Raw genomic sequence first — 11922 nt, 5'->3', positions numbered from 1 at the left:
ATATTTATTCAACTCAACTTACTATAAAGCAAAAGGGAAAAATTGTTGCAGGGTTATAATGTTTTGCAACATTTTGTCTATTTAGTCGAAATAATATTGTAAAGATAAAATAAAACTCACATTAATTTTAAGAATACTCGTAAATCTAAAAGAACTAAATCTTGTTGATTTTTAATGCTCGAATCTTATTTATATTATTATTGTGAAAAAGAGATAAATGAATGAAGAAGAAAGGGAAAAAACGAAGCAGACAATTCAATTACCAATTCAGCACATGCACTATTAGGGGGATAAATAAAGGGAAAAATTCATTCTCATCCTCAGGGTTTCATATAATAGTCTATTTTATCCTTATTTTTTAAACAATAACTCAAAACATCCTTCTATTAATTCACTCTTAGTTAAATGTCGTTTGTTAGTTATTCATTGAAGGAAAAAAAGATTTTCCATTTAAGAGAAAATTAAAAAATAAATAAAAATTGACATATAACTAAAAATAATATTTATCTAATCTCATTAAACAGGCTGAAAAAGATGAAAACTTATATTTTAAAACATCCTTATATTAATTCACTGTTAGTTAAATGTCGTTTGTTAGTTATTTACTGAGGACAAAAAAGGATTTTCCATTTAAGAGAAAATTAGAAAATAAATAAAAGTTGACATTTAACTAAAAATGATGTTTATCTAATCCCATTAAACAGACTGAAAAAGATGAAAACTTCTATTTCAAGCAATTATTTTGCACTTCTCTCTATTTTTGCGGTATGAAAGCCCCATAAACCCTATATTTAAGTACAAAAAATAATCACAATTTTCATATTCGTATAAGTATACTCTCTAATCGCACTGTGAGTCGACTTGGGAAGACAGTGGTAAGGACTTGAGGAGAAAATAATGGTCAAAGAAGAGTGGTGGCAAAGTTCAAAATAAAATTGGTTGAAGATTAAAAAGATTTTCAGCACATGCAAGCACATAAAAATTGGTTGTATTTTTTGAGTTTTTCTTCCAATGATTTAAAGATATCGTGCTAATTACAATTTGTTACTTATAATGATTATTCAATGGCTATATCAAATTATTTTATCGTTGATTTCATTTAAGAAAAAATTAATAAAATTTACATATTTTGTAGTGTTATTTAATTGTGTAAAAAATTATTTTGATATAGTTTGTACCACTTTAATAAAAAAAATCTTATTTTGTCCTTAATGAATTACTAGTTAACGGTATTAAACTAACGGTGAGTTAGCGGAATGATGTTTTGGGCTATTATTTAAAAAATAGGGATGAAATGAGTTATTACATAAAACTCTAGGGATGAAAATGATTGTTTCCCATAAATAAATAAATTGAGTTGAGTAAGGTTGGGTTGGGTTAAATTTTTTTAATCCATATTCGTTGCATATAGTTGGGTTGAGTCCCAATCTAATCCGGGGCCATCTAATTTGGTAACTTTCAAAGGATTGAGTATTCCTTCACTTAAGAATGTTGAAGACAATGTGCGATAGGCTTTAGAAGATATTTTTTGATTTTATTAAAAAAATAATAAAATTTTATTACCTTACATAATAACGTAATAAACATAAATAATATAACCACATTTAATAGTTTTAAAATTATAAGATAAAATAATTTAAGGAGGAAAAGAGAGGGAAAGAAACTGACAAACCAGAGTTAAAGGAAGAAAGATATTTCAAAAGATTTTGGAAAATAAAAATAAATAAATAAATAAATAAGTAAAAGGTAGAAAACTGTTTGCACATGCAAGCTATAGCCTGAGTGAATTGACTCAGTCATAAAACGACTTGTCAGCCTCCGACAGGATCATGACGTGTCATCAGTCCATTGGCATGAAATCTTACCGTCCAGTTGACCGAAAGTCTTTTTTAATTACTCTCTGAAAAGAAGATAAAGAAATCTCACGAGTGTCGTTCGCCATCTTTCCATTTTCTACTGTACATCACTCAACAGTATCAGTTACAGAATCTGAATGCGAATATACAAGTACCATACTACCATCTGACTCTTCCGTTGGGCTTGCGACACGTGGCAAGTAATGTTGGGGTAATACGTTGTCAGCCGTACAGATTGAAGTGGAGCGACCAGAGTGGATGGGGACAGATGCACTACATTGTGGCACCGTAATCTAAAAGTTGTTTTTAAAGTACAAGAAACAGTCTTTTTCAGAGGATAGGAGAGAGAGAGAGAGAGAGGGGGGTTCAGCAAACTGACTCTGCTGAAGCACCTTATGGTTTTTTGTACTTTCCCTGCACGTTTTTCACTTCGCCAACGACAACGGATACTGGTTAAATTTTCTTGTATCATCTCATTAACTTTACTTGAATTTTCATTGAATTTACGAATTAACCCTTGGTTATTGGTTAACTTGTGTCTCAATGAAGCTAAACCCTGCAGTTTCAGATGGCCTTAGCCCTTAGGCCTTCTCCTCCGCCTTGGCTGCACTCCAAAATTCCAAATGAGGCTTTGAGTTTCCTGGGGGTATTGGATTTAGTGGCAGCATTTGCTTAAAGTAGGACGGCAGTCTCGCCAAAACGTAAAAGAGAACCGAAAGTGTCGATTATCCAAAATGCCCCCTACTCTCTAAAGAAAAATTTCCACACCCGAGGACTTAAATCATTCATCACGTGGGTGGAAATGAAGGCAATTTATCGCCAGCTCATTAATTGGTCCCCCTTAACAGTGCTTTCAAGTAATAATTAGTCCTAAAAATAAATGCTAGGCACCAATTCTTGAATAACTTTTCAGAATTATAACTAACTTATGCATGCATGGCACATGTAATTAAATTTAATATAACCAATCACTTATATGTAGTTTTTTAAAAATAAATATACATATATCATAGTACTGTTTACTTATTATATGATTAATGTGGTATCTCTGATACCTCTAATATATTATAAATTTTCTCTAACTTATTTTTAATATCATTATTTTAAGTTAAATAAATTTCATGAGTTTTTATTGTAATTTAAAAAGAGGAAGGAAAAGAAAAGAAAAAACAATTTTAGATAAAAAGGTCTTTGCAATGTATGCAGAGAATAAGATGGAGCCCAGAGTAAATCTCCAAGGGGCCAAATCCTTCTATAGTGTAAGTAATATGCTTAGATTGTAAATGAGGTATTAAAGAAATAACATGACAGACAAAAAATTGAGGCTTAAATGCATAACTGAAGGCTAAGGTAAGTGTTAATGAAAGAAATAAAAAAGCAACAAAATAAAATACAAACAGCCATGGCCCAAGCTTTATTAACTCCTATATTTTAGAATATGGGTCTTAGCTGTTCATTTATTTATTTTTGGTTACTTTTATTTACTAACAACTTTGACTTGATTTCACATTAATAGTAGTAAAACATATAAAATACATTTTATCTTAGATATAAAGGCTAAATGTCAAAATAGCAAATTTGATTTTTCTTAACCTAATTTTTTACATTTTATTTAGAAATCCTAAAGAAATTTCAAATTTTACAGGTGGCCGTGGCACCTCTAGCCTTATACAAGCTCTGCGCTTGAATGTATGAATTGTATATGAATTTTTAATCAATACTTGTTCAATCTCAAAAAATTTTATTGGCTAATAAAGTATAATGCAGATTCTAAATGCTTCATTTTCTTACGCACTTAAAAGTTCTGTATGTAATAACTCTAGTGCATTTTATGCAAAAAAAAAAAAACTGAGAAATTTGTTTATATCGTATAATTATATATTAATGGATTTTTTTTGGGGGGGAAAAATCTATTGGGCAACTTGATTCCAATAGTGCAGTATGCCTGTTGACATTTAGATATTTGTTCGTAATATAATTATTTTTTGACAATGGATTTGTGGGGGAGGAAATCTTTGAGACAACTTGAATGCAATATGCCTAATGACAAGTTTATTTTGAAAAATGGAGGGCTTCTATATAACTGAATTAATCCATGACATTTGTAAAGAGTTGTAGGCTCGTAGTTTCTATACAACTTGGTTAACCTGTGACATTTGTGAACAAATAATTTTTTTTTTTTTTAATTTTAAGAACTTGGTACTCCAAGCACTCTTCTAAAATTACAAGAAGCAAGTTGATTAAGGACAATGTGGGGGGGCATTTTCGTACTTGGACTAGGGGAAGTTGGGAACGCTGATTCGGTTAACGCCAGTAGACCATGCAATGCAACTCCAACAAAGTTCACAGGTTCATGCGTAACGAGAAATGCCATAGGGACAGTATCTGGCAAACTCAGAACCATGTTACATACTTTGAACCATGCCTCCAAATTAAACTCCGGGTAATTCAATCACCGGTAGGTGGTCACAAACAGCAATCACACCTAAGCACGTCATCATTTTTCTCAATTCAATCAACAGTTGCAGGATACTAAATTACGTTTGGATGACGTGTCGAAATTTGAATGGACAGAAGAAACCGATCGCTAAAATGTGGGACGCAATCACGCAAAAGGATCCCAAAGCGACTGACTTTTGACTGGTTAGTTTCCAAATGTCAAGTTCTGAACAAACGAGACATCGATTAGATTTCGTTCTCTCAGGTTTCCCATAAAGATCAGTCACACTTGACTTAAGGGCAGTTTTGAGAACCCAAAAACAGTGGCCTTTATTTATATCAAACCAACAGCTTTGAAATTTGACGAACAGCAGAGTACAGTAGCGTTTCAGACTTGAGAGAGAGAGAAAGACAATGGACCCGGAAGCTTTCACGGCGAGTTTGTTCAAGTGGGACCCACGAGTGGTCGTGGCACCACCACCGGCCAGGGTGCAGCTGGAACAGGTGTCACAACCACCAGCAGTGCCGCTTGGTGCTGCGGCGGCGGCAGCCTACTCGGCGCTGGTGCGTCCAAGGGAGTTGGGTGGGCTGGAGGAGCTGTTCCAGGCTTATGGGATAAGATACCACACGGCAGCGAAGATAGCGGAGCTCGGGTTCACGGTGAACACGCTGTTGGACATGAAAGACGAGGAGCTCGATGAGATGATGAACAGCTTGGGTCACTTGTTCAGGTGGGAGCTGCTCGTTGGAGAGAGATACGGCATCAAAGCTGCTGTTAGGGCTGAGAGGAGAAGGCTTGACGAAGATGATTTACGACGGCGTCACTTTCTGTCTAGTGATACTACTACCAACGCTGTTGATGCTTTGTCCCAAGAAGGTATGTGGTCACATTCTTTCTGCCAGAGCAAAATAGTATATATAGTAGTTGATTTTTAATGTCAATTTGGTTTTCTTGTTATTTTTTTTTCTTTTGAAGTTATTGATAAGAAAGGAAATGAAGTTCCAACTCCAAGAATTATAGACTTGAACTCAAGATTTTTAGGTTAGTGCCCTAGTGGATCACAGCTTGTTTGAGCCTATATAGTTAGTATCCATAGTCAAAACATTGCATTGTACCAGCACTTCTAGGAGTTTTTTTTTTTATTTGGTCTATGGTTGCTTGCTTTTGCCTCTAACCCCAAGTCCGTGACTACTGTATACTTGTAGTAGCGTGTAATAACTTTGTAATAATAATGTGTATATTTATTTTGTTTTCTGTGGGTGGGGTTGTGATTTTTTGGTGGGTAGGGTTATCGGAGGAGCCGGTGCAGCAAGATAAGGAGGCGGCAGGGAGCGGTGGAGGGGGACCGTGGGAGGTGGCGGAGAAGAAGAAGAAACAGCGGGGGAGGAAGGGACCGAGACCGAGGAAGGTGGTGGATGTTAATCTTGAAGACGAGAATGATGACGATGAATATGGTGGTGGTTGCGGTGGCATGGAGAGACAGCGAGAGCACCCATTCATTGTGACCGAACCTGGTGAGGTGGCACGTGGCAAAAAGAACGGCCTCGATTACCTCTTCCATCTCTACGAGCAATGCCGTGATTTCTTGATCCAGGTCCAGAACATCGCCAAGGAGCGCGGCGAAAAATGCCCAACCAAGGTAATTTAATTTGGACTTTTAATCCAAACCGTTCGATTCATTTATTGAATTGGCCGGATACAATGCAACTATAAGTCTCCATACGTTCACATTTAGCATTTGTGGTGACTCAGTGTTAATTGACTGACTCGTGAGTCGTGAAAGAATAACGATGACTCCCTTAATGGTGGATAGCTCGCGCCATTAGAAAATGTGATATGCTGTGGTTAAAAGTTCTTGCAGAAAATATGACTGGTCAAGTAAGTACAGGCTGGTGGAGGCCTGTCAATTGTGGGCTAGAAATTGCATGGTTAAAATTTAATACTGCGCTCGAAGTCCTTTTTACCAGTCCATACATGGAGTTGGCTTATCCTGGCTGTGATAAAAAAAATTTGCAAATAGCACATGACTACTGAGGACCCCCAAAAAAAAATAAATAAATTGAATTTAGTATATGATTTTAGAAATATGGCAAAATTTAGCTTGTCATGCAAATTGCAGGTGACTAATCAGGTGTTTAGGTATGCGAAGAAGGCCGGAGCGAGCTATATTAACAAGCCAAAAATGCGGCACTATGTGCATTGCTACGCATTGCACTGCCTGGACGAGGAAGCATCGAATGCACTGAGGAGGGCTTTCAAGGAGAGAGGGGAGAATGTTGGGGCATGGAGACAGGCATGCTACAAGCCTCTTGTAGCCATTGCTGCCCGCCAAGGTTGGGATATTGATGCCATTTTCAATGCTCATCCCCGTCTTGGCATTTGGTACGTGCCCACCAGGCTTCGCCAACTTTGTCATGCTGAGCGCAATGGTGCTGGCGCTGCCGCTTCTAGCTCTGTTTCTGCCGGGGCTGAACATTCCGTCATTTTGAAGCCATACTGATACGCCGTCGCTATTTGCTTGTTGAAAGAGAGAATAGAGAATCTAATTACCGAATTAACTTACCTAATCAATTATATTTATGTTGTAGGTTAGTTGTGATGGAATGTTACATTGGGGAATGTTTGTGATGACTTTGGACTCAGCAATTAGTCACTGTCCATCATAACAGAATTTGTCACTTACAATATGATTGGCACTAGATGATTGTTTGTTTATATCGAATTATCTGCTATTCTCCTTGGATATATCACTAAGGATGGATTTGGGCGGAGTCGGGCTCGGGCTTTCCAAAGTCAGAGCCCGACCCTCCACATAATTTGTAGGGTTCTGGCACTTGGATATATCATCAATTATATTGAGATAACAAAATAAAAAATAAAATTAATAATATAAAATATTTATTTTAGTTATCAATTATTATATATTTACAATAAAAAAGTATTTTATATATACATGCCTATAAATTTGTAAATAAAATTTTATGCAACATTATGTCTAATTCAGTAATTTACATATTCTTATAGCAATTTAACACCAAATTTATTAATAAGACTACTTCTAAAACTCATGGCACTTTTAAAAACAAATTTTACCAACCTTTAATCAGGTTCTCTTCACAACTGATTATTTTTACAGCACAACAAATAATAATTATTTTAATACTTATAGCATTACTAAGTTGGCCCTTAATCTCTTTCTCATTTTCATGTCAATTTTTTAGTATACAATATAAAAAAAATGATTCCAAGAAAACATTTATGATAAAGGTTCAAAACTCAAAGGAATCACTAATGAATCTACAGTACAACAAATAACAATTATTTTAAAAGGTATCATGTTGCCAAATTGGCGCCAACACCCTTGTATTATACTTTTAAATTCATTCTTCAATTATACTCTATTTAATATCAGAGCACCATTTCTCTTTAAATTAACACTCTTTCTATGTGATTCTTGTTGTGTAATAGTGGATTTACTACCACTTTAATGTAGTTCGTTTATGCTTAAGGTTCATTCATTTTACAAATTAAAGCTGATGGAAATTTTCACTATAAATAGTCATGAGATTGTAAGTGAAAGATCATCCAATTCTTATTATCTTGTTATTCGAATGCATAAAAGAAAATTAAGACTGATTATTTTTCTCTCTTAAATTTACTTTCTTATTAATTATTTTTGCCTTGTTTATTACACGTTATCAGCACAACTAGCTAATCTAAGCTTACTATTGAAAAGTGTAGAATTTAATTTTACTTTTATTATAGTAGTCCCTATAAATATGCTTCATGGTTGCCACTAAGTTGGATCTTCCATATCAAAAAATAAGGATTATGATTTGATATCATTTATTATGATTCTTTTTAAGTTATATAATCATATAGATATTAATTATTAATGCAACCTGATGTTTGTGAAAAGAAAGAAGAACATGAAGTTTTGAAATTTAAAATGCAATTCTTAGAATTGGAAGTTCTAAAATCCTTGCCATTTATATATGAACTTGAAGTTCTAAATTGATATATGAAATTCTACATCATTATTTCTTTATATCTAATATACTTTGAATTTGATATTTATGTTTCTTTATTAGCAAGGTATTCTTGAAAACATGTCAAACCTTACAAATTTACAAATTCCCACTCTCAAGGTCTCTGGAAGTAATTATCTTCCCTGGGCTTTAGATGTTAAAATGTACCTCCGAACTATAGGTCCAGAAGACACTATGAAGCAAGAAAATCTACATCCCAACAAGATAAGGCAAAAGCAATGATTTTTCTCCATCACCATTTATGTGGAAGCTTAAAACCTTAATATTTGACAATACATGACCCACTAACTCTCAGGGATAATGTAAAAAAAAGATATGACCATCAGAGAGACATATTCCCCCCTAAAACACAATATGAATGGATGAACTTAAGATTGCAGGACTACTCGAGAGTATCTAATTATAACTCTAAGTTATTTCGCATCATCTCACAGTTGAAATTGTGTGGAGAACAAGTTATCGAAAATGCGATGTTTGAAAGGACACTTTCCACTTTTCATGCGTCAAATATAGTGTTACAACAATAGTACCGAGAGCGCTACTTTAGCAAATATTCAGATCTGATATCATGTCTTCTAATAGTTGAACAAAACAATTAGCTTTTGATGAAGAATTATCAATCACGTCAATCTAGTCCTAAACCATTCCTAAAAGTGAATAGAAATGAACAAAGAAATAAGGGACGTAATCAAGGAGGCGGAAAAAACCGTGGTTAACGCTCCTGTGGAGGTCACAAAAACCTAAAAAACAAAAATAGCAAATATGTACACCACTACAAGTGGGATGTCTATAAAAGAGAGAGTAAAGACAAGGGCCCATAAGAGAGATATCACGAAAGCAATAGGGGTGGGCAAATTCGGTTTGGATCGGTTTGAGACATATTCTCAAACCGATCCAAACTTATCGGTTTGAAATATTTTCAAACCGATATCAACCTAAAATTTTTTCAAACCGAACCGATCCAAACCGATTGGATCAGTTTGGATCCTCGGTTTGAGCTTATTAGCTAAAATCCCACTTCTTTTATATTATTTTACCTAAATTATTTGTTATTTTTTTGTGTCTGTAATCCAAATTGATACCTCTTTTATATTATTCATATCTACTTTGATATCTACATAATAATTTAAAGATACATCCATACAAGTTTACAACATAATACATCCTAATAAACAAGTTCTTAACCTGTTCATTCAAAACAAACTCACAAAATTAAAATAAACTTGAACAACATTTGACAATTAAAATATTGTGCATCTTGTCCATCAAAACTTATGGCCCAATTATTTTTATTTATCAAAATCGGCATAAAATGATAAATATAGTTAGTTAGATTGCTTAACTTAGAATATAATGTAATTATATAATATTTCTGGATTGGATCGGTTTGAATCAGTTTGGAATCCTTCCAAACCGAAATCCAAACCGAGTGATGTCGGTTGCAATCCATTCGGTTAAAATATGCCCACCCCTAGAAAGCAATAATGATGATATTTGTTATCGGTGTGGAAAAAAATGGCATGGGTCACATCTCTACCGTGCAAGTAAACAAGAGATGAATTTTTATTAGGCATCCAAAATAAGAAAAGAAAAGAACATTAAGGCTCATTTCATCGATGAATCAGATCCTGCAGAACTCACTCACTCATCTTGATGTCTCTGACTTTGCTGAGAACCGAAAGATGAAGGACTAATCATTTAATTAGTGATGGAAATACCCATGCTAATTAAGCTTTATTTGTTACTCTACTTATCTTTTATTTATATTGTACTTTTATTATCACATTAGATTTACCTTATGTTTTATGTTTTAATAATTTGGATGTCCAAGAATAAAAGGATATTAATTTTAGAAATGAATTGTCTATCTTGGAAAGGAAAATTGAGGATGAATGCTTGGCTAATAGTGCAGTTGTACCAACTATTCTTCAAGATAAAAAAATATTTCTTGGAATTAAAATTCCTTGAAAGAAAGGTAAGCATTATTCTCGATCTTGTAGGCTTAATTGAAAGCTTTGGAAGAGCAATAATCTTGTTAGCAAATAGAACAACATTATGTATTCCGAATGCCTTATATTCCAGCAAGATTTAGAAGAAATCTGTTGAGTTTTTGAGATATCTATAGAAATGGATATCACATTAACACTTTAAATAAAACTAATGTAGAATATTTCTGCATTATTAAAAATATCTCAGGCAAAAAATACATATCGGAAAATCTTTCAACTTTCTTACCTAGATTGTTTTATATAATTATAAATCCAATTAAAAAGGGATTTATAATGATACTTAGAATCATTGAGAATTCTCATAGGCACCCTTTAAAAACCATAAAATTCTATTGTCTAATGAAATTAGTTGTATCGCTTTATCATTGTGCAAATTTGTGGTTAGGCCATCTTTTTTTAATATTAGTTTTGAATCTCCAATTTTTCCCAAAGAATTCAAGGGGATATATGTAGGAAAATCCATTCATCAAGTGGACCATTTCCTTCCTTTATGGTTTTGATTGATGCATCAACATGATGGTCACATGTTTATTTATTATCCACATGTAATATTACATTTGCCAGACTACTTGCCCAAATTATAAGATTGAAACACACAGTCATTTAGCTTAGAGGGGAGGGACCTAGTCTCTTGCACAATTAGTTGTGGACTAAGATTAAGATAGGGAGCAACTCTTACCTTTAGGCAGGGGAAGCAAACTCGCTTAGAGAGCTAGAAGTCCCATTAAGGGTTCCCTCTCTTATTGAGACTGGATGCCCACCCACAACCTAGATACCTCCTAGCGCTAGCTATGAGAAGCGGAATTACTCTAGATTATCCTATCAAAACCATACTTCTTGATAATGCTGGTGAGTTAACTTCTAAAACATTTGATGACTATTGTATATCTATTGGAATCGATGTAGAACATCAAGTTCCACATGTACATGCACAAAATGAATTGGCAGAATCATTAATTAAATAACTTTAGGTAATTTCACAAACACTGCTATTGAGTACACAATTACCAATATTTGTATGGGTCATACTATTTTACATGTAGCATTGGTTTGTCTTTTTCTTATCATCGGTATTCTCTATTACAACTTGTGCTTGGTCGTCAGCCTAATATTTTTCATCTATATACTTTTGGTTGTGTTCTGTATGTTCCTATATCAACCCCACAACGCACAAAAATGGGACTTCAATTTCATTTACAGATCTATGTTAGGTTTAACTCACCATTGATTATTAGATATTTGGAACCCCTGATAGATGATCTTTTTACAGCATGATTTGCGGATTGTCACTTTGATAAGACAATTTTCCCATCAATATGGGAATGAAAAGTGCATTATGAAGTAAGGCATGAACTTTAAAAAAAATTTCCACTATATCTCATTTAGATCACCACACGAGTGAGTGCGAAACGGAAGTGCAAAAGATGGTTCATTTACAGAAAATTATAAATCTTTTAGCAGATATATTTACATATACATCAAAAGTAACCAAGTCACGTATACTAGCTACTAATACACCAGCTTGAGTGATTGTTCATGCCGAACAATCAAGTATAAAGGTAGATAAT

The 11922-nt window shown here is 34.0% G+C and overlaps 1 protein-coding gene across 1 annotated transcript; it reads left to right on the top strand.

Moving 5' to 3' along the window:
- The first annotated feature begins 4661 nt into the window (after positions 1 to 4661).
- On the top strand, positions 4662 to 6934 carry LOC18045422 (floricaula/leafy homolog). The gene is made up of 3 exons (XM_006436906.2): positions 4662 to 5172; positions 5583 to 5935; positions 6416 to 6934. The coding sequence occupies exons 1-3, from the start codon at positions 4710 to 4712 to the stop codon at positions 6794 to 6796; spliced, it is 1197 nt and encodes a 398-aa protein (XP_006436969.1). The 5' UTR covers positions 4662 to 4709; the 3' UTR covers positions 6797 to 6934.
- Positions 6935 to 11922: the final 4988 nt, after the last annotated feature.

This window comes from Citrus clementina, unplaced genomic scaffold, assembly GCF_000493195.1.
Source record: "Citrus clementina cultivar Clemenules unplaced genomic scaffold, Citrus_clementina_v1.0 scaffold_4, whole genome shotgun sequence".
Taxonomy (NCBI): domain Eukaryota; kingdom Viridiplantae; phylum Streptophyta; class Magnoliopsida; order Sapindales; family Rutaceae; genus Citrus; species Citrus x clementina.
This window is presented reverse-complemented; position numbering and strand designations above follow the sequence as displayed.